The following is a 23,752-nucleotide window of genomic DNA, read 5'->3' as shown; positions in this document are numbered from 1 at the left end:
GGGGACTACAGTCACCAGACAAACCATTGGCATACACAATACTCCACCATGGATTGAAATCGGCAAGGTCCATGCACCGGCCCATCTGATTTTTGCTAATGAAGGTCTAAATGATTGAGGGAAGGTTTGAGGAAAAGTGCTGTGGTCATACGAGACCAAAATTGAGCTTTTCGACTCGCCGTGTTTGGAGGAAGAAAAATGCTGTCTACAACCCTAAGAACACCATCCCTACAGCCACACACAAAGGTGGAAACATGATGCTTTGGGGCTGTTTCTCTCCTAAAGGTACAGACCGACTTTGCCGCATTGAGGGGCCAATGGAGACAACATCAACCAAAAATCCAGAAAAAACACAGATTAGTCCTGTCAATTTAAGAAGGAGCTCCTAGAGACAACTCGTTATGTGTATAAAAGGCACCTGTCCACAGAATCTTTCTTCTATTCAAACCTCACCTTAATGGGCAAGTCAAAGGACGTCATGGACAAGACTGTAGACCTGCACAAGGCTGGAATGGGCTACAAGTCCACCAGCAAGAAGCTTGGTGAAAAGGAGACAACCGTTTGAGCTATTATTCGCGAATGGAAGAAATACAAAATAACCATCCATCGGCCTCGGTCTGGAGCTCCAAGCAAAATTTCACCTCATGGGGTAAGGATGATCCTGAGAAAAGGCTACAAGACCACCAGCAAGAAGCTTGGTGAAAAGGAGACAACCGTTGGAGCGACTATTCGTGAATGGAAGAAATACAAAATAACCATCCATCGGCCTCGGTCTGGAGCTCCAAGATTTCACCTCACGGGGTAAGGATGATCCTGAGAAAAGTGAGGGAACAGCCCAGAATTACACGGTAGGGGCTTGTGAATGATCTCAAGGAAGTTGGGGACTACAGTCACCAGACAAACCATTGGCATACAAAATATCCACCATGGATCGAAATCGGCAAGGTCCATGCACCGGCCCATCTGTTTTTTGCAGATGAACGTCTAAATGGTTCAGGGAAGGTTTGGGGAAAAGTGCTGTGGTCATACGAGACCAAAAGTGAGCTTTTCGACTCGCCGTGTTTGGAGGAAGAAAAATGCTGTCTACGACCCTAAGAACACCATCCCTACAGCCACGCACAAAGGTGGAAACATGATGCTTTGGGGCTGTTTCTCTCCTAAAGGTACAGACCGACTTTGCCGCATTGAGGGGCCAATGGACGTGGCCATGTGTTGTAAAATCTTGGATGAGAACCTTCTTCTCTCAGCCAGAACACGGAAGATGGGTCATGGGTGGGTCTTCCAACATGACAAAGGCCCAAAACAAGGCAAAAAAGGAGTGGCTCAAGAAGAAGAAGAAAATTAAGGTCATGGAATGGCTTAGGCAGTCTACAGACCTTAATCGTATAGAAAATGTATGGAGGGAGCTGAAACTTTGAGTTGCTAAGAAAGCTTAAGGATTTAGAGAAGATCTGTAAAGAAGAGTGGACCAAAATGCCTCCTGAGATGTGTGCAAACCTGGCCACCAACTACAAGAAACGTCTTACCTCTGTGCTTGCCAACAAGGGTTTCTCCACCAAGTACTAAGACATGTTTTGCTTGGGGATCAAATATTTATTTTACTCACTGAACTGCAACTCAATTGATAACATTTGTATAGCTGGGTTTCTAGATTTTTGGTTGATATTTTGTCTCTATCATTTTAATTACACCTTAAGGGGATTAAATACTTCTTTTCCCCACTGTACAGTAGAAACCCAACAAGGAAAGTGAGAGCCCCTCATATTGGGTATATCAGGAATTGAAGTATATCTGGGAAAAGGGTTTTTTTCTCACAGGAACTCCCCTCTTCTGAGTTCCCCCTTGTCTACATGCCATACGCTCCTCTAAGTACCGTCCCTTGGTTCCACCCCCTACCCACATCCCAGTACTGCCCCAAGTATCGTTTTGTGGTGCAACAATTGGCCACACCCCAGCAACAATAGGTATCCTCAGCAACAATAGATCTCACCCCAGCAACAATAGATCCTTCACACAACAATAGACCCCACCGAGCAAAAGTAGGTCCCCTCAGCAACAATAGATCCCTCACACAACAATAGTTCCCTCACACAACAATAGACTCTCCCCAGGAACAATAGACCCCACCCCAGCAACAATAATTCCCTGACACAAAAATATAGAGTCCCCCAGCAACAATGGACCCCACCCTAGCAAAAATAGCCCCCCAGCGAAAATAGACCTCACCTCAGCAACAATAGATCCCTCACACAACAATAGACTCCCCCCAGAAACAATAGACCCCACTCCAGCAATAATAGGTCCCCTCCCCAACAATAGACCCACCCTAGCAACAATAGATCCCTCACACAACAATAGACTCCCCCAGCAACAATGGACCATACCCAGGCAACAATAGGTCCCCCAACAACAGTAGCCCCCCCCCCACACAACAATAGACTCCCCCTAGCAACAATGGACCCCACTCCAACAATAGCTCCCCCCAGCAAAAATAAACCTCACCACAGCAACAATAGATCCCATACACAACAGTAGACTCCCCAGCAACAATAGACACCATTCCAGCAACAAAAGGTCCCCCCAACAACAATAGACACCCACCTCAGCAACAATAGCTCCCCCATACACAGCAACAATGGACCACCCGCAACAAAATACCACTCCCAGCAACAAAAGATCCACCCTAGCAACATTAGAACCCTTCTTCACCCCCCAGCAGAAACAACAGATCTCCCAGCAGCAGGCATCAATATACCCCCCAGTATACAGCAACAATCAACCTCTCCCTCAATAGTAGATTACTATCAGCAACCTAAGAGTCCCCAGCAACAATAGACCCCCCACCAGCAACAATAGACTTACACAAAAATATATCCTCACATGTGACAATAGATCCCCCAGCAGCCAGCATCAATTGATGAGTTGTGGATGAGGGTTGAAGACGTGAGGGGTGCAGAAGTGAGCTTTTGCTGCACTCCGTTTCCTTGGATGAATGTTACATTGGGGTCCCCAACTATGCTAGTTTTGTGCTACAGAGCTTGGAAAGAACATCTGGAAACCTGCTCAGCAGAGACCTGATGATGTAAAATGACCACCTTGTGTCTGGTGGCTAGAGGAAGGTTTTTTCCGATCTACTGAGACCTCATCTTCTTGGTATGGTGGATCCCATGCCAAGTTTTATCCACTCCACACAGCTGCTTCTGTTCCACGCAATCTACTATATCATTGGAACCTTTTCTTTATATTTGTTTAATAAAGGTTTGGGTGATATGCCAATAAAGAGCTCCCATCTTCTATTTGGAAAGTGGTTGATGTTAGGGGATGAGGGGGGATGTTGTTTTTATTTTTGGATAGGGTTAAGTGAAGTAAGTAGGATACTCCAAGACAAGAACCATGTGTGGCACTTGGTCCGATCAAAATTCTCTACACATGATCGGAGTATGTCCGATCGAACCAGTTGGTCAGGAAATATTTCCAACATGTTAGAAAATTGGGTCCGACAGAATCAGTCCGATGCATACCACACACAGTCGGATTATCCGACGACACGGTCCGATAGGACACATTCCGACGGATTCTCCGACCGTGTGTACAAGGGCTTAGAGCCACAAGAGCAGAGTTCCTTTAAGTAGAGATTAACTGGACAAAGCTCTTCAGGTCATCAGCCGGTATCCCCTTTAAGTAGACCCACAGCTGACTTTCTCAGGCAGCAGAGGGGTGGCAAAAGCACAAACCTCCCGAATATCTTTCATAATCTCAGTACTCAAACAAGGCCCAAGGAGGAGCTGGTTGGCTCCTTCCATCTTCCACATGGCACCTTACTCCGGTGATACCAGACTAGTTCTTCTGCGGACAGCCCCCCAAGTCAGCTCTCTTTAACGCAAGGGTCTCAGCATCCAGGCCCTCACTTCGTCCACCGGAGGCCTTATGACAGCAAGACATAGCAGCAGTTCCTGGTAGGAATTCTTTTCCTTATATGTTTCCATTTATATGTTTTGGTGTAATATATGCAAACTATTTTTCGAGAATACATCAAGAGTGGCATCAAGCAAGCAACTGTCAAAGCACTGAAGGAGAATGTAGATGTTGAGCAGCAGATTGTTGGCTTTTTCAGTTTTTATGGTTGAAAATGTTTTGAATGAGGACAGGACACTGTTAATGACGGATATTGAATTGTTTACTACACTCGGGAGCTATGTACTGAAACATCTGTCTAAGACAGTGGTCTCAAAACCAGGGGGCTGGGTGCGGCCCTTTGCTTGCTTTTAGGTGACCCTTAGGGGGTACCATTTTATTCACTAACAATGAAGGGAACACTTCCTACCAGTGACATCAACAATGGAGTACAGTTCCTCCCAAGGACACCAATAATGGGGCCCGATAACACCAATGATGGGGCACAATTCCTCCCAATGACACCAACAATGGGACCCAATGACACCAATGATGGGGCACAATTCCTCCCAATGACACCAACAATGGGACCCAAGGACACCAATGATGGGGCACAATTCCTCCCAATGACACCAACAATGGGACCCAATGACACCAATGATGGGGCACAATTCCTCCCAATGACACCAACAATGGGACCCAATGACACTAATGATGGGGCACAATTCCTCCCAATGACACCAATGATTAGGCACAATTCCTACCAATAACACCAACAATGGGGCATAATTCCTCCCACTGACACCAACGATGGGGGATTGTTTATTCCCACTGATGCTGGGACATTTTGTACTCCCAATGGCCACAGTCCGGCCCCCCTAAAGTCTGGAGGACAGTAAATTGGCCCTTTGTTTAGAAAGTTTGGAGACCCCTGATCTAAGGTACTGTCCTTAAACCTTGAAATATTCAATAAACACATTCAACTGAAGATCAATATAGGGTGCGGTTTTTATGTTCTCCACAAGGAGACAATCCTACATATTGTGAGTGGAACGCACAGACAGAGAATGATAGGAGGCGCAAACGGGAAGTAAGGCAGAAACAGGAAGTGATGTACTGTAGAGACAGGAAGTGACGTAGAGGTATAAACAGGAAGTCGAGAGGAGACATTGCTGGAACTGGCAGCAGAGGAGGTAATGAGATATTATTTTATAATTACATCCAATAACCCCCCCGTCATGTCCGTCCTCTTCCTCCATACTTTTTGTCATCTCCAGAAATTGGTGCACACATGAATACATTTAGGGTAAAGAATTGCGGGGTTTCAGTAGCTGTAATTTTTTTTAAGTTGCACGCAATGTAACGAGTTTGGAAACTTCAGAAAACACACTTGGGTACAAAAACAAGGTAAGTCGGAGAATGATTATGGATCACGTTGTTACACTCTGAACTCTTTTTTTGTTGTTACAATTAGAGTTGCCACCTCATCCCTTTAAACCCGAACACCTTTGAATTACACGGGTTCTGAGGATAATTAAATGCAGATAAGGCATCAATTGAATTTAATTACCACCTTAATCGGCCACAGAACCTGCATAATTCATATGTGTTTGGGTTTAAGGGGATGAGGTGGCAACCCTAGTTATAATATCAGAGTAGTTTGTAACTTTCTTACTTTTGTCTCATATTGGAGTGGATGGATACAGTATTGATTTTATAGCCAACACAAAGGGTTACTATAGAGGCATACATCATTTCCGATTTTCCTAATGGAAACTGGACATCTCCTGGTCGGAGAATTCTACTTCCTCCTCTCCTCTTGCTTTCTCCATCGGGGCCGCCCAAGGTTCTGTTCTTGGACCTCTCCTAGTCTCAATCTACACCTCCTCCCTGAGTCAGTTGATTGCCTCCCATCACATCCAATACCGTTTCTATGCTGATGACACCCAAATCTATCTATCTTTCTCTCTACTAGGGATGAGCTCAGGCGTGTTCGCATGGAACACGTGTAGAGCCCGCCAAGAAGTCGGTGCAGCGCTGCGCTAATTACAGGCAGTAAGACATTGCCCCGATGTGCGGCTGCAGAGATCGGGCAATGTCTCGCTGCCTGTGATTAGCGCAGCACTGTGCCCACTTCCTGGCGGGCTCTGCACGTGTTCCATGCGAACACACCTGAGCTCATCCCTACTCTCTACCCCTCAGCTCACTCCATCAGTCTCCTTACATATCACTAATTTACTAACAAACATATCAACCTGGATGTCACACCACTTCCTCAAACTCAGCCTATCCAAAACCGAACTCACATGCTATGTACCAGACCTCTCTGTCCCCTTCGCCTTTGGTTGCCCTGTTATCCATCATCCCAGGCTCAATTAAGTCGCACAAAAATTTTCTTCTTTAAATTCCTTCTTTCTGCTGCCCGTCACAATATTACTTTACTGGAAGAAGGACAGCACCCCTTCTGTATCAGGGTGGGTTGACATCCTTAATGATATGATGGTTATGGAGGAGCTACAGGCGAAGGTCGATGACAGATATGACAAATTTGTCGCATTGTGGTCCCTCTGGCGCCACCACTCCACCTCTGAACGTTTTCTGGGCGGTTTGCGGTCTTGAAGCAAGTGGCGGTGGTTTATATTATACAGTTCACGGTGTACAGCAGGCAGGATGGCTGGTTTTCTCTGCCTTCGCATGCTATAAACTCTTCCACATATTCCCCCCTACCCACCTGTTACCCCCCCACCCGAAGACAGAGCACTGTTGGGTGGTCGACATCTTGGGCAGAGTCCAAAAAGTGGTAGCGCGCCACAAGGCGTCTGATGCATGGCATGGTTGCTGATCAGGGATTAAGGGCCTAAGGGTTGTTGTTATTACCTGCGGATAAATTATGAAGTGGGGCGACTTCTATTAATCCCCCCCCCCCCGATCTCCCACTCAGTCTACCTCATCCCAATATATGGATATATTTTGTTATATGATGTTATGCATGTGGCTTAGACATACTTTTGTATTTTTGTATTTTATTTGTCTTTAAAAGAATAATATATATATTCAACCTTCAAAACCGAACTCACATTTCCTCCCCCCGCGTGCCTCTTCCCCTGACTTCTCTGTCAAAATCAATGGCTCAACTATCAACCCATCCTAGGGTTGCCACCTATCCTTTTAAACCCAAACACATATTGATTACACGGGTTTTGTGGCTAATTAACCAGTTGCCGACCGCCGCACGACGATGTACGTCGATAGCATGGCACGGGCAGGCATATTGGCGTACATGTACGTCCCTTGCCTCCCGCGGGTCGGGGGCCCGATCGGGCCCCCGCCCGGTGCCTGCGGCGGTCGGTATTCGTGCGGGAGCGATCCCGGACGAGGGGACGGCCATTCGTTCATGGCCACCCCCTCGCGATCGCTCCCGACGAATAGGAATCCCCCGTGACATCACTTCCTCTCCTGTAATGTAAACACAGGAGAGGAAGTGATGTATTCTCTCCTCCGTGTCGGTATTTTTCGTTCCGACACGGAGGAGAGCGGATCGGTGAGTTGCACCAACACTCTACACACACAGTAGAACATGCCAGGCACACTCACACCCCCCCTTTACCCCCCGATCACCCCCCCAATTACCCCTGCCCCCCAGTCACAGTGACACCAATGTCATTTTTTTTTTGCATTGGTGTCATTTGTGACTGTAATAACTGTTAGGGCAGTTAGAGTTAGCCCCCTTTAGTTCTAATGTACCCCCCTAACCCCCCCAATAAAGGTTTAACCCCGTGATCACCCCCGGTCGCCAGTGTCACTAAGGCTGGGTTCACATTTCAGCGGTTTATGAGAACGAATGTGATTCGCACCGCACTGCAGTGCAAATCACATCCGATCTCTGTGCGATTCGAGTTCAGCCATTCGCCGCACCCGCCACACCCGCCGCACCCGCCGCACCCACCGCAAATTCGCACGGGACCCTTTTTTTGGCCCGCAGCAGAATCGGATCGCATGGGTGTTCACACCATGCGATCCGAGTTTGCAGATCGCACTGCGATATGCGAACTGATCTGGGGGTGTCAGTAACATTTCACTGACACTCCCAGCAGTTCGCATAGGGCAGTGTGAACTGCCGCCGGGAGGCATGCGATGCGGGAACCCGCCGCGGATTTGCGGCGTTTCCGCATCGCTCCAGTGTGAACCCAGCCTAATAAGCGATCATTTTTCTGATCGCCGTATTAGTGTCACAGGTGACGCTAGTTAGGCAGGTAGGTATTTAGGTTCGCCGCAGCTTTTTATAGCGCCAGGGACCCCCATATACTACCGCATAAAGCCCCCTGATTGCCCCCTAGTTAACCCTTTCACCAGTGATCACCATATAACTGTTACAGGTGACGCTGGTTGGTTAGTTATTTTTTATAGTTTCAGGGCACCCGCCATTTATTACCTAATAAAGGTTTAACCCCCTGATCACCCGGCGGGTGTCATTTGTGACTAATAACTGTTAGGGCAGTTAGGGTTAGCCCCCTTTAGTTCTAAGGTACCCCCCTAACCCCCCCCAATAAAGGTTTAACCCCGTGATCACCCCCCGTCGCCAGTGTCACTAAGGCTGGGTTCACATTGCAGCGGTTTATGAGAACGGATGTGATTCGCACCGCACTGCAGTGCAAATCACATCCGATCTCTGTGCGATTCGAGTTCAGCCATTCGCCGCACCCGCCGCACCCGCCACACCCGCCGCACCCGCCGCAAATTCGCACGGGACCCTTTTTTTGGCCCGCAGCAGAATCGGATCGCATGGGTGTTCACACCATGCGATCCGAGTTTGCAGATCGCACTGCGATATGCGAACTGATCTGGGGGTGTCAGTAACATTTCACTGACACTCCCAGCAGTTCGCATAGGGCAGTGTGAACTGCCGCCGGGAGGCATGCGATGCGGGAACCCGCCGCGCATTCGTGGCGTTCCCGCATCGCTCCAGTGTGAACCCAGCCTAATAAGCGATCGTTTTTCTGATCGCTGTATTAGTGTCACAGGTGACGCTAGTTAGGCAGGTAGGTATTTAGGTTCACCGCAGCTTTTTATAGCGCCAGGGACCCCCATATACTACCGCATAAAGCCCCCTGATTGCCCCCTAGTTAACCCTTTCACCAGTGATCACCATATAACTGTTACAGGTGACGCTGGTTGGTTAGTTATTTTTTTATAGTTTCAGGGCACCCGCCATTTATTACCTAGTCTCACTAGTGTACCCCTAAATTTAGGGGTGTCTACTTTCCAAAATGGGGTCATTTGGGGGGGGTTTGTGCCATCTTGGCATTTTATGGCCTTCAAAACTGTAACGCCCTTAGAAAGCCTGAAGGCGGTGCTTGGTTTTCGGGGCCCCGTACGCGGCTAGGCTCCCAAAAAGTCCCACATATGTGGTATCCCCGTACTCAGGAGAAGCAGCAGAATTTATTTTGGGGTGTCATTTCACATATGCCCATGGCATGCGTGAGCAATATATCATTTAGTGACAACTTTGTGAAAAAAAAAAAAAGTTTGTAATTTTCCCGCAACTTGTGGCAAAATATAAAATATTCCATGGACTCAACATGCCTCTCAGCAAATAGCTTGGGGTGTCTACTTTCTAAAATGGGGTCATTTGTGGGGGTTTTGTGCCATCTTGGCATTTTATGGCCTTCAAAACTGTAATAGGTAGTGAGAAGTGAACTCAAAAATTTACGCCCTTAGAAAGCCTGAAGGCGGTGCTTGGTTTTCGGGGCCCCGTACGCGGCTAGGCTCCCAAAAAGTCCCACATATGTGGTATCCCCGTACTCAGGAGAAGCAGCAGAATTTATTTTGGGGTGTCATTTCACATATGCCCATGGCATGTGTGAGCAATATATCATTTAGTGACAACTTTGTGAAAAAAAAAAAAAAAAAAAAAAGTTTGTAATTTTCCCGCAACTTGTGGCAAAATATAAAATATTCCATGAACTCAACATGCCTCTCAGCAAATAGCTTGGGGTGTCTACTTTCTAAAATGGGGTCATTTGTGGGGGTTTTGTGCCATCTTGGCATTTTATGGCCTTCAAAACTGTAATAGGTAGTGAGAAGTGAACTCAAAAATGTACGCCCTTAGAAAGCCTGAAGGCGGTGCTTGGTTTTCGGGGCCCCGTACGCGGCTAGGCTCCCAAAAAGTCCCACATATGTGGTATCCCCGTACTCAGGAGAAGCAGCAGAATTTATTTTGGGGTGTTATTTCACATACGCCCATAGCATGTGTGAGCAATATATCATTTAGTGACAACTTTGTGTAAAAAAAAAAAAAATTTTTTTTTTTGTCATTATTCAATCGCTTGAGGCAAAAAAATAAAATATTCAATGGGCTCAACATGCCTCTTATCAATTTCCTTAGGGGGTCTACTTTCCAAAATGGGGTCATTTGGGGGGGTTTTGTACTGCCCTGCCATTTTAGCACCTCAAGAAATGAGATAGGCAGTCGTATACTAAAAGCTGCGTAAATTGCAGAAAACGTACCTTAGTTTGTAGATGTGACAACTTTTGCGCAAACCAATAAATATACAATTATTGACTTTTTTTTTACCAAAGACATGTGGCTGAATACATTTTGGCCTAAATGTATGACTAAAATTGAGTTTATTGGATTTTTCTAATAACAAAAAGTAGAAAATATCATTTTTTTTCAAAATTTGCGGTCTTTTTACGTTTATATCGCAAAAAATAAAAATCGCAGAGGCAATCAAATACCATCAAAAGAAAGCTCTATTTGTGGGAAGAAAAGGACGCAAATTTTGTTTGGGTACAACATTGCATGACCGCGCAATTACCAGTTAAAGCAGCGCAGTGCCAAAGTGTAAAAAGACCTCTGGTCATTTACCAGCAAAATGGTCCGGTCTGAAAGTGGTTAAGGTGGAAACTAAACTCACTTGGCGTCTTACCTGCAATCAGCCTCAGAACCTATGTAATTCATATGTGTTCGGCTTTAAAGGGATGAGGTGGCAACTCTAACCCATCCGCGCATGTCAGGGTGCTAGGTGTTATCCTAGACTCTGAACTATCCTTTCGGTCCCACGTCCAATCCCTGTTCAAACCTTGACACCTCATCCTCCACATCTCCAAAATGCATCCCTTTCTAACCAATGACACCACAAAGCTTTTAATTAACTCCCTGGTCATCTCTCACCTCGACAACTGCAACTCCTTCACCATTGGCTTACCTCTCCATAGGCTATCCCCTCTTCAATTCGTCATGAATGCTGCTGCCAGACTCATCTACCATACAAACTGCTCCATGTTTGCTACTCCTCTCTGACAATATCTTCACTGGCCTCCGTTCACTCAACAAATTAAATTCAAAATACTAACAATAACTTAGAAAGCCATCCACAACTCTGCCCCCCAGCTACATCACTGACCTAGTCTGACAATACCAACCACATCAATCTGTACGCTCCTCCCAAGACCTCCTGCTCTTGAGCTCCCTCCTCACCTCCTCTTACACCACCTCCAGGACTTCCCCGGAACCACTCCCATCCTCTGGAACTCTCTACCCCAATCTGTAAGACTATCTCCTACTCTGTCCATTTTCAGACGATCGCTGGAAACTCATCTCTTCAGAGAAGCCTATCCTGCCCCATCTAACAACTGTACATTTATTTTCTCCATCCAGTACACCCCTTTAATCAGATCGCAAGGGCGGTAAAAGAAACACAGACAGAATGCGGGTTTCCTGCACCATGTTCTGGTGTGAAAAGGCTTAGTGAGGTTAAATTTAAAGATCTGACATACAGTATAAGATACAGTCTGAGGTGTCAGAACTGTGCAGATATTATTAATCCCAGTACAATCCAGATAATTTATTATCCATCTACAGAGAGGAGAGTCCTGTATAGATCTGATGACCACATCAAAAGGAATGGATAAAGACCAAAGTCACATGGCCGAGAGGCTACTAAACCTCACCCTGGAGATCATCTACCTGCTGACCGGAGAGGTGAGGAGGATTCTGGGAGGTCTTTGTAATGACCTGACTAAAGAGGTGGTGGGAAGTCTGTAGTAAGAACTGCCACATGCTCTCTTTACACAGAATTATAAAGTAGTGAAGAAAACATCTGGAGATCCATTAACATCCAGCAGCCGTCTGCACAGGACATCACCCATCACAGTGCCTCCACCTCACTGCCTGACAGCAGAGGTAACCAGTGCCAAGAAGATTCTAGACGTCACCAAGAAGATGATGGAGCTGCTGACAGGAGAGGTGAGCGGTGCCGGGAATTCTGGGACATTATCCAGTAACAGACAAGGGATGTGTCTGGATGGTGACTGTATCATTGTGTGTGTCAGGTTCCTATAAGGTGTCAGGATGTCACTGTCTATTTCTCCATGGAGGAGTGGGAGTATTTAGAAGGACACAAGGATCTCTACAAGGACGTCATGATGGACAATCAGCCGCCCCTCACATCACCGGGTAAGAGGAGACTTTATTGTAAAGGAGAGAGCAGTACGGAGGGTCCACCTAGATCCCCCATCATCTGATAAACACATAGAAACAATGTATTCAGTCAGTGTGTGTGTTTCCTACAGATGGATCCAGTAATGGGAACCCACCAGAGAGATGTTCCTTTCCTGTATATTCCAGCTATGCACAACTTGATCAGGTAGACCTAAAATTCAAACATTATGAGATGACATTCTTCTATGTAATCTCCTGTTTCTTTTTACAAATGTATTCTATCATTGTTGGGGTTCAGGATGAAGAACTGGAAGAAATGAAAGTTGAGATTAAGGAGAAAAAACAAGAGATGTTGGCGAGTGGAGATCAGCATTCAATGGAGCAGGGGGAGATGATTATGGAAAGTAAACAGGCGAAATCTCTACTTATGGAAACAAGTAAGTAATGAACACTAAATACAGAAAAAAATCACATTTTACATACTGTACACCATATGAAAGGTCCATCTCCATTCCTCAATATAACGTCATGTTCCCAACAAATGAGGAGGAGATACTGTACACCATATGAAAGGTCCATCTCCATTCCTCAATATAACGTCATGTTCCCAACAAATGAGGAGGAGATACTGTACACCATATGAAAGGTCCATCTCCATTCCTCAATATAACGTCATGTTCCCAACAAATGAGGAGGAGATACTGTACACCATATGAAAGGTCCATCTCCATTCCTCAATATAGCATCATGTTCCCAACAAATGAGGAGGAGATACTGTACACCATATGAAAGGTCCATCTCCATTCCTCAATATAACGTCATGTTCCCAACAAATGAGGAGAAGATACTGTACACCATATGAAAGGTCCACCTCCATTCCTCAATATAACGTCATGTTCCCAACAAATGAAGAGGAGATACTGTACACCATATGAAAGGTCCATCTCCATTCCTCAATATAATGTCATGTTCCCAACAAATGAGGAGGAGATACTGTACACCATATGAAAGGTCCATCTTCATTCCTCAATATAACGTCATGTTCCCAACAAATGAGGAGAAGATACTGTACACCATATGAAAGGTCCATCTCCATTCCTCAATATAACGTCATGTTCCCAACAAATGAGGAGGAGATACTGTACACCATATGAAAGGTCCATCTCCATTCCTCAATATAACATCATGTTCCCAACAAATGAGGAGAAGATACTGTACACCATATGAAAGGTCCATCTCCATTCCTCAATATAACGTCATGTTCCCAACAAATGAGGAGGAGATACTGTACATCATATGAAAGGCTCCTCTGACTGTCTCCTGCAGCATGTCCTCACTCTTCAACTCCTCTTGCAACATGTTTTCACTTTCTGACCATCTCTTATAGAATATTCACAGTCTCTGAACTTCTACTGTAGTTTGTCCAAAGTGTTTTTATCCGAAGGTTTTTGTAAAATTGCAAACGCTCAATTTGAGGTCCATTTGTGATGTCAGGGATGGTTCTTGAGGCCACCATTATTGATAAATTGTCCACCGCTGCTTTACTTCTCCTCATTCTTCAATATGGCATCATGTTTCCAAGACATAAGAAGGATCCATCTCCATTCTTACAGTAATATAATTATTTCACGAAGACTGTTACCCAGTGTCGTTTGGGTGTACTGTATTCGATTTCAGGTTTGTATTCATAGTTTGGTGTCATAATTGCACCCAATTCCAAGCCAAATTTCTGGGGCATTGTTGATTTTTTTTACAATATGATAACTCAATGCAAAACACGAAGAATACTTATAACTTTTATTTAAAATTGCTTCCAACAGGTGAACACTATGTCTGGAATACCTCAGAGGGACATCTTATTTTATCTTCAGATTGTAATGCAGAAGATAATAATATTGCACAATATTCTTCCATAGTAAATCACATTAATCATAATGCTCATCATATAGCTTACTCCGTGGAGAGATCAGTGGATCCCTCTCCTATGAAATCATTGGGAACTACATTAGACATCCTGAGGAACACAGCAGAGAATTCATTGATGTGTTCGGTATGTAGGAAATTTCTCAATAAAAACGGAGCACTTTATAAAGAACAGATAAGTCACACGGGTGTGAGCTCTTTCTTATGTTTAGAGTGCGGGAAATGTTTCACAGAGAAAAAAACACTTCTCAAACATCAGAAAAGTCACACATGCAAGTATCTTTATTCATGTTCAGAGTGTGGAAAATATTTCAATGACAAAGGAAGTCTTCTTAAACATCAGAGAACTCACACGGGTGAGCGTCCATTTCCATGTTTAGAGTGTGGGAAATGTTTCATTCAGAAGATAGACCTTCTTAAACACCAGAGAATTCACACGGGTGAGCGTCCTTTCTTATGTTCAGAGTGCGGGAAATCTTTCATTCAAAAATCAGACCTTCAGAGACACAAGAGAACTCACACAGGTGAACGCCCCTATTCCTGTTCTGAATGCGGGAAACATTTCAATGACAAAGGAAACCTTGTTAAGCATAAGAGAATTCACACGGGTGAGCGTCCATTTTTATGTTCAGAGTGCGGGAAATCTTTTGCTGAGAAAGCAAAACTTCTGAGGCATCAGAGAATTCACACCGGTGAGCGTCCTTTTTCTTGTCCAGAGTGTGGGAGATGTTTCAGGAAGAAAGAAAGCCTGGTCAGACACCAGGAAAAACACACTTGAAATGCTTATTTTTATGATCAGGCTGCAGAAATGCTTTACACATAAAGGAAATCTAAATAGACATTGGAGAAAACTGCTGATAAATGTACAGTGGAAGTTACCAAATGGAACTGTTCAGTCCAGAGAACTGTATCATTAAAAAAAATTTTTTTTAGTACATCCTGGTGACATTTCTTGATAGGTGGAGTCTGTGGTAGTATGTGGAGAATGTAGTGTGGATGGTGGAGGAGAGCTGTCGGAGAATGTAGTGTGAATGGTAGGGGGGAGATCTGTCAGAAAATGTAGTGTGGATGGTGGGAAAAGAGCTGTCTGAGAATGTAGTGTGGATGGTGGAGGAGATCTGTTGGAGAATGTAGTGTGGATGGTGGAGGAGATCTGTCGGAGAATGTAGTGTGGATGGTGGAGGAGATCTGTTGGAGAATGTAGTGTGGATGGTGGAGGAGAGCTGTCGGAGAATGTAGTGTGGATGGTGGAGATCTGTTGGAGAATGTAGTGTGGATGGTGGAGGAGATCTGTTGGAGAATGTAGTGTGGATGGTGGAGGAGAGCTGTCGGAGAATGTAGTGTGGATGGTGGAGGAGAGCTGTCGGAGAATGTAGTGTGGATGGTGGAGGAGAGCTGTCGGAGAATGTAATGTGGATGGTGGGGGGAGATCTGTCGGAGAATGTAGTGTGGATGGTGGAGGAGAGCTGTCGGAGAATGTAGTGTGGATGGTGGAGGAGATCTGTCGGAGAATGTAGTGTGGATGGTGGAGGAGAGCTGTCGGAGAATGTAGTGTGGATGGTGGAGGAGAGCTGTCGGAGAATGTAGTGTGGACGGTGGAGGAGAGCTGTCGGAGAATGTAGTGTGGACGGTGGAGGAGAGCTGTCGGAGAATGTAGTGTGGATGTTGGAGTAGAAATGTCGGAGAATGTAGTGTGGATGGTGGGTGAGAGCTGTCGGAGAATGTAGTGTGGATGGTGGAGGAGAGCTGTCGGAGAATGTAGTGTGGATGGTGGGAGGAGAGCTGTCGGAGAATGTAGTGTGGATGGTGGGAGGAGAGCTGTCGGAGAATGTAGTGTGGATGGTGGAGGAGATCTGTCGGAGAATGTAGTGTGGATGGTGGAGGAGAGCTGTCGGAGAATGTAGTGTGGATGGTGGGAGGAGATCTGTCGGAGAATGTAATGTGGATGGTGGGGGGAGAGCTGTCGGAGAATGTAGTGTGGACGGTGGAGGAGAGCTGTCGGAGAATGTAGTGTGGATGTTGGAGTAGAAATGTCGGAGAATGTAGTGTGGATGGTGGAGGAGAGATGTCAGAGAATGTAGTGTGGATGGGGGAGGAGAGCTATCGGAGAATGCAGTGTGGATGGTGGAGGAGAGCTGTCGGAGAATGCAGTGTGGATGGTGGAGGAGAGCTGTCGGAGAATGTAGTGCGGAGGGTGGAGGAGAGCTGTCGGAGAATGTAGTGTGGATGGTGGGGGAGAGCTGTTGGAGAATGTAGTGTGGATGGTGGGGGAGAGCTGTCGGAGAATGTAGTGTGGATGGTGGAGGAGAGCTGTCGGAGAATGTAGTGTGGATGGTGGAGGAGAGCTGCCGGAGTATGTAGTGTGGATGGTGGAGGAGAGCTGTTAGAGAATGTAGTGTGGATGGTGGAGGAGAGCTGTCGGAGAATGTAGTGTGGATGGTGGAGGAGAGCTGTCGGAGAATGTAGTGTGGATGGTGGGAGGAGATCTGTCGGAGAATGTAGTGTGGATCGTGGGGGGAAAGCTGTCGGAGAATGTAGTGTGGTTGGTGGAGGAGAGCTGTCGGAGAATGTAGTGTGGATGGTGGAGGAGAGCTGTCGGAGAATGTAGTGTGGATGGTGGAGGAGAGCTGTCGGAGAATGTAGTGTGGATGGTGGGAGGAGATCTGTCGGAGAATGTAATGTCGATGGTGGGGGGAGAGCTGTCGGAGAATGTAGTGTGGATGGTGGAGGAGAGCTGTCGGAGAATGTAGTGTGGTTGGTGGAGGAGAGCTGTCGGAGAATGTAGTGTGGATGGTGGAGGAGAGCTGTCGGAGAATGTAGTGTGGATGGTGGAGGAGAGCGGTCGGAGAATGTAGTGTGGTTGGTGGAGGAGAGCTGTCGGAGAATGTAGTGCGGAGGGTGGAGGAGAGCTTTTGGAGAATGTAGTGCGGATGGTGGGGGAGAGCTGTTGGAGAATGTAGTGTGGATGGTGGAGGAGAGATGTCGGAGAATGTAGTGTGGATGGTGGAGGAGAGCTTTTGGAGAATGTAGTGCGGATGGTGGGGGAGAGCTGTCGGAGAATGTAGTGTGGATGGTGGAGGAGAGATGTCGGAGAATGTAGTGTGGATGGTGGAGGAGAGCTGTCGGAGAATGAAGTGTGGATGGTGGAGGAGAGCTGTCCGGGTATGTAGTGTGGATGGTGGAGGAGAGCTGTCGGAGAATGTAGTGTGGATGGTGGAGGAGAGCTGTCGGAGAATGTAGTGTGGATGGTGGAGGAGAGCTGTCGGAGAATGTAGTGTGGATGGTGGAGGAGAGCTGTCGGAGAATGTAGTGCGTAGGGTGGAGGAGAGCTGTCGGAGAATGTAGTGCGGAGGGTGGAGGAGAGCTTTTGGAGAATGTAGTGCGGATGGTGGGGGAGAGCTGTTGGAGAATGTAGTGTGGATGGTGGGGGAGAGCTGTCGGAGAATGTAGTGTGGATGGTGGAGGAGAGCTGTCGGAGAATGTAGTGTGGATGGTGGAGGAGAGCTGTCGGAGAATGTAGTGTGGATGGTGGAGGAGAGCTGTCCGGGTATGTAGTGTGAATGGTGGAGGAGAGCTGTCGGAGAATGTAGTGTGGATGGTGGAGGAGAGCTGTCGGAGAATGTAGTGTGGATGGTGGAGGAGAGCTGTCGGAGAATGTAGTGTGGATGGTGGGAGGAGATCTGTCGGAGAATGTAGTGTGGATCGTGGGGGGAAAGCTGTCGGAGAATGTAGTGTGGTTGGTGGAGGAGAGCTAACGGAGAATGTAGTGTGGATGGTGGAGGAGATCTGTCGGAGAATGTAGTGTGGATGGTGGGGGAGATCTGTCGGAGAATGTAGTGTGGATGGTGGGAGGAGAGCTGTCGGAGAATGTAGTGTGGATGGTGGAGGAGAGCTGTCGGAGAATGTAGTGTGGATGGTGGAGGAGAGCTGTCGGAGAATGTAGTGTGGATCGTGAGGGGAGAGCTGTCGGAGAATGTAGTGTGGATGGTGGAGGAGAGCTGTGGGAGAATGTAGTGTGGATGGTGGGAGGAGAGCTGTCGGAGAATGTAGTGTGATTGGTGGGAGGAGATCTGTCGGAGAATGTAGTGTGGATGGTGGGAGGAGATCTGTCAGAGAATGTAGTGTGGATGGTGGAGGAGAGCTGTCGGAGAATGTAGTGTGGATGGTGGAGGAGATCTGTCGGAGAATGTAGTGTGGATGGTGGAGGAGAGCTGTCGGAGAATGTAGTGTGGACGGTGGAGGAGAGCTGTCGGAGAATGTAGTGTGGATGTTGGAGTAGAAATGTCGGAGAATGTAGTGTGGATGGTGGAGGAGAGATGTCAGAGAATGTAGTGTGGATGGGGGAGGAGAGCTATCGGAGAATGCAGTGTGGATGGTGGAGGAGAGCTGTCGGAGAATGCAGTGTGGATGGTGGAGGAGAGCTGTCGGAGAATGTAGTGTGGATGGTGGAGGAGAGCTGTCGGCGAATGTAGTGCGGAGGGTGGAGGAGAGCTGTCGGAGAATGTAGTGTGGATGGTGGGGGAGAGCTGTTGGAGAATGTAGTGTGGATGGTGGGGGAGAGCTGTCGGAGAATGTAGTGTGGATGGTGGAGGAGAGCTGTCGGAGAATGTAGTGTGGATGGTGGAGGAGAGCTGCCGGAGTATGTAGTGTGGATGGTGGAGGAGAGCTGTTAGAGAATGTAGTGTGGATGGTGGAGGAGAGCTGTCGGAGAATGTAGTGTGGATGGTGGAGGAGAGCTGTCGGAGAATGTAGTGTGGATGGTGGGAGGAGATCTGTCGGAGAATGTAGTGTGGATCGTGGGGGGAAAGCTGTCGGAGAATGTAGTGTGGTTGGTGGAGGAGAGCTGTCGGAGAATGTAGTGTGGATGGTGGAGGAGAGCTGTCGGAGAATGTAGTGTGGATGGTGGAGGAGAGCTGTCGGAGAATGTAGTGTGGATGGTGGGAGGAGATCTGTCGGAGAATGTAATGTCGATGGTGGGGGGAGAGCTGTCGGAGAATGTAGTGTGGATGGTGGAGGAGAGCTGTCGGAGAATGTAGTGTGGTTGGTGGAGGAGAGCTGTCAGAGAATGTAGTGTGGATGGTGGAGGAGAGCGGTCGGAGAATGTAGTGTGGATGGTGGAGGAGAGCTTTTGGAGAATGTAGTGCGGAGGGTGGGGGAGAGCTGTTGGAGAATGTAGTGTGGATGGTGGGGGAGAGCTGTCGGAGAATGTAGTGTGGATGGTGGAGGAGAGATGTCGGAGAATGTAGTGTGGATGGTGGAGGAGAGCTGTCGGAGAATGTAGTGTGGATGGTGGAGGAGAGCTGTCGGAGAATGTAGTGTGGATGGTGGAGGAGAGCTGTCCGGGTATGTAGTGTGGATGGTGGAGGAGAGCTGTCGGAGAATGTAGTGTGGAAGGTGGAGGAGAGCTGTTGGAGAATGTAGTGCGTAGGGTGGAGGAGAGCTGTCGGAGAATGTAGTGCGGAGGGTGGAGGAGAGCTTTTGGAGAATGTAGTGCGGATGGTGGGGGAGAGCTGTTGGAGAATGTAGTGTGGATGGTGGGGGAGAGCTGTCGGAGAATGTAGTGTGGATGGTGGAGGAGAGCTGTCGGAGAATGTAGTGTGGATGGTGGAGGAGAGCTGTCGGAGAATGTAGTGTGGATGGTGGAGGAGAGCTGTCCGGGTATGTAGTGTGAATGGTGGAGGAGAGCTGTCGGAGAATGTAGTGTGGATGGTGGAGGAGAGCTGTCGGAGAATGTAGTGTGGATGGTGGAGGAGAGCTGTCGGAGAATGTAGTGTGGATGGTGGAGGAGAGCTGTCCGGGTATGTAGTGTGAATGGTGGAGGAGAGCTGTCGGAGAATGTAGTGTGGATGGTGGAGGAGAGCTGTCGGAGAATGTAGTGTGGATGGTGGAGGAGAGCTGTCGGAGAATGTAGTGTGGATGGTGGGAGGAGATCTGTCGGAGAATGTAGTGTGGATGGTGGAGGAGAGCTGTCGGAGAATGTAGTGTGGATGGTGGAGGAGAGCTGTCGGAGAATGTAGTGTGGATCGTGAGGGGAGAGCTGTCGGAGAATGTAGTGTGGATGGTGGAGGAGAGCTGTGGGAGAATGTAGTGTGGATGGTGGAGGAGAGCTGTGGGAGAATGTAGTGTGGATGGAGGAGGAGAGCTGTCGGAGAATGTAGTGTGATTGGTGGGAGGAGATCTGTCGGAGAATGTAGTGTGGATGGTGGGAGGAGATCTGTCAGAGAATGTAGTGTGGATGGTGGAGGAGAGCTGTCGGAGAATGTAGTGTGGATGGTGGAGGAGATCTGTCGGAGAATGTAGTGTGGATGGTGGAGGAGAGCTGTCGGAGAATGTAGTGTTCATGGTGGAGGAGATCTGTCGGAGAATGTAGTGTGGATGGTGGAGGAGATCTGTCGGAGAATGTAGTGTGGATGGTGGAGGATATCTGTCGGAGAATGTAGTGTGGATGGTGGAGGAGAGCTGTCGGAGAATGTAGTGTGGATCGTGGGGGGAGAGCTGTCGGAGAATGTAGTGTGGATGGTAAATGATATAATGTGAATGAAGGAGTTATTGGCCAGACAATGAGAACTTGACTTTTCCCTTTCTTTCTTCTTCAAATTTCTTCTAATCTCCTCAATTTGGAAAAAGTGTCTGTTAACGTACTACCATGCCAGACCTCTGCAGGTGCTTTTCTACCGTGAATCGTTTCCTCCATAGTTCACATAGAGTCTGTGTATGGCACCGGATGGGACTTTATTTTCTAGATTCCAAAGGAGAAGCCGGCCAAGTGAGCCCATAGTTGGCAGCTTTTCATACCGCTTTTTCGCACAATTGTCTCAGGTCCCGCATTTGTGTTATTTGTTATTCTTAATGTATTATTACTGTTTTCACTTACTGTAACATTGTCACTGCAGTACTATGCTAATTTTACATTTATTGTCTACATGCCACAATCTTCAATACAACTTTATTGTTTAATGAAGGATAAAAAACGTTCCGTGTGCATCCCCCTAATACTTACCCGACACACAGAACAGGGTTCTGGGGCAAGCATGACTGCCCGCGTAGGCAGCAGGAGACCTGAGAAGAGGAGGGTCAGAGCTGCTCTGTGCAAAACCATAACACAGAGCAGGTAAGTATAAAATGTTTGTCATTTTTCAAGAAAAAAAAATGTGAGCCTTTAGTAACCTTTTCATATACAATCAATCAAGTTTCCAGACATTGGCTTTTTTTGTTTTGTTTTTAACACTGATGTAATATATGCTAATAAAAATAAGAACACATCGGCCCGTCCCTTCTGTATTGTAATTGTACTGTCCCCTCTTTATATTGTAAAGCGCTACGCAAACTGTTGGCGCTATAGAAATCGTGTTGGTGCTTTAGAAATCCCTTATAATAATAAATAATATCAATAAATTGTCTGTCATAGAATTGAAAAATAACGTAGGCTGCAGTTTTTATAGTCTCCACAAGAAGGCGTTCCTACGACTTGTCAAATGGAACGCACACAGACAGGAAGTGATGCGTGGCACAGACAGGAAGCGATGTCAGGTATAAAAAGGAAGTTCCGGGTGAAAGGTGAGTTCAGGAGGAAATCGGGAGGACACATTGCTGGAACTGGCAGCAGAGGTAATGAGATATTATTATTTTAATTATTTTTCCCAACTTATCTCCACAGCAGCACACACATTAGTTAGTGTTAGGTTCCGTTCCTCGAACTCCCATAGGGACTCAATAATAAACTGAAGTTCCACCTGGGTGGCTCCATTCTCTTTTTGTCCTCGCTACTTAGGATCATAACCTTAGGTACCGTAGGTTAATCCATTGCAATTTCCACCAGGTTGCGTCGGTTGTGTGAAGTCCTTGGACCATCTAATGGACGCTGTGAGGATCGCTTTGTGCTCATCTGAGCCCTTCCACATCAGCTACGGCCATTTCTTTCTGGCAACCTACCCAGTTTTTCACAGAGTTCTTTTCCCCATGTATATACAGTCTTGGGATGGAAAACTGATATCAAATACTTACCGTAATTTTCCTTCTCTGACTTCCCTCTATGGTAGCAGGCTTCCCTCCCCAGAAAGTGTAATGACTTCTTACAAGAATAGGACCAGCGGGGTAGGACTTTCGTTTTTTAGTAGAGGGTCCTATGGGACATTGGAGACCAAGCCTAGCCCACATGTATGCTGCCATGAGATAGTCGGGAAAACGCAAAATTGGCATCAAATACTTACCTTAATTTCCTTTCATGAATTGCCTCCATGGCATCATTCTTCCCTCCCCAGAAAGTGTAACAACTTCTTATAGGAATGGGACCAGCTGGGTAGGACTTTCATTTTTCAGTAGGAGATCCTATTGGAGCTTGGAGGGCAAGCCTAGCCTACATGTATGCTTCCATGAGGTAGTCAGGAAAACCAGAAAAAAATGTATCAAATGCTTACCTTAATTTTTCTTTCATGAATTACCTCCATGGCATCATGCTTCTCTCCCCAGAAAGTGTAACGACTTCTTCCAAGAATGGGACCAGCTGGGTAGGACTTTCATTTTTCAGTAGGAGGACCTATTGGAGCTCGGAGAGCAAGCTTAGCCTACATGTATGCTTCCATGAGGCAGTCAGGAAAAGGGAAAATATCAAATACTTACCTTAACCACTTAAGCCCCAGACCATTTTGCAGGCCGAAGACCAAAGCACTTTTTGCGATTCGGTACTGCGTCACTTTAACTAACAATTGCACGGTCATGCGACGTGGCTCCCAAACAAAATTGACGTCCTTTTTTTATCCCCCACAAATAGAGCCTTCTCATGGTGGTATTTGATCACCCCTGTCGTTTTTATTTTTTGCGCTATAAACAAAAAAAGAGCGCCATTTTGCTATAATAAATATCCCCAAAAATATATAAAAAAACAATTTTTTTTTCCTCAGTTTAGTCCGATATGTATTCTTCTACATGTTTTTGGTAAAACAAATTGCAATAAGCGATTATTGATTGGTTTGCGCAAAAGTTATAGCGTTTACAAAATAGGGGAAAATTTTATGGCATTTTTATTCTTTTTTTTTTACTAGTAATGGCGGCGATCAGCGATTTTTCTATCGTGACTGCGACATTTTGACCCATTTTCGGGACCATTGCCATTTATTCAGCAATCAGTGCTATACAAAGGCGCTGATTCCTGTGTAAATGACACTGGCAGTGATGGGGTTAACCACTAGGTGGCAGTATAGGGGTTAAGTGAGCCCTGGGGAGTGTTTCTAACTGTGGGGGGGGGGGGGGCGTGGGTGTGTATGACACATCACTGATCTCTGCTCCGACTACAGGGAGCAGAGATCAGTGACACTGTCACTAGGCAGAACGGGGAGATGCTTGTTTACATTAGCATCTTCCGGCTCTTCCTCCAGGTGAGACGATCGCGGGTATCCCCACGACGATTGAGACCGTGGGACTCATGATTGGACTCACGGAGGTCCCGACCGGCGTGCGCACGCGATGGCGTGGCGGCAAATTTAAAGGGACGTA

General features: G+C 46.8%; 1 protein-coding gene across 1 annotated transcript in view; it reads left to right on the top strand.

The window, feature by feature from the left end:
• The window catches only part of LOC143955208 (uncharacterized), a 62,157-nt gene that overhangs the window by 5,705 nt on the left and 32,700 nt on the right, over positions 1-23,752 (top strand). The window contains 8 exon segments of the mRNA XM_077465294.1: positions 5,046-5,087; positions 11,759-11,878; positions 11,972-12,142; positions 12,229-12,352; positions 12,469-12,542; positions 12,636-12,774; positions 14,158-15,059; positions 21,828-21,868. Coding sequence (XP_077321420.1) covers positions 5,046-5,087; positions 11,759-11,878; positions 11,972-12,142; positions 12,229-12,352; positions 12,469-12,542; positions 12,636-12,774; positions 14,158-15,059; positions 21,828-21,868 — 1,613 coding nt within the window.

Source organism: Lithobates pipiens, unplaced genomic scaffold (genome assembly GCF_037356315.1).
Source record: "Lithobates pipiens isolate NorthernLeopardFrog02 unplaced genomic scaffold, aLitPip1_a1.2 Scaffold_35, whole genome shotgun sequence".
Classification (NCBI taxonomy): domain Eukaryota; kingdom Metazoa; phylum Chordata; class Amphibia; order Anura; family Ranidae; genus Lithobates; species Lithobates pipiens.
This window is presented reverse-complemented; position numbering and strand designations above follow the sequence as displayed.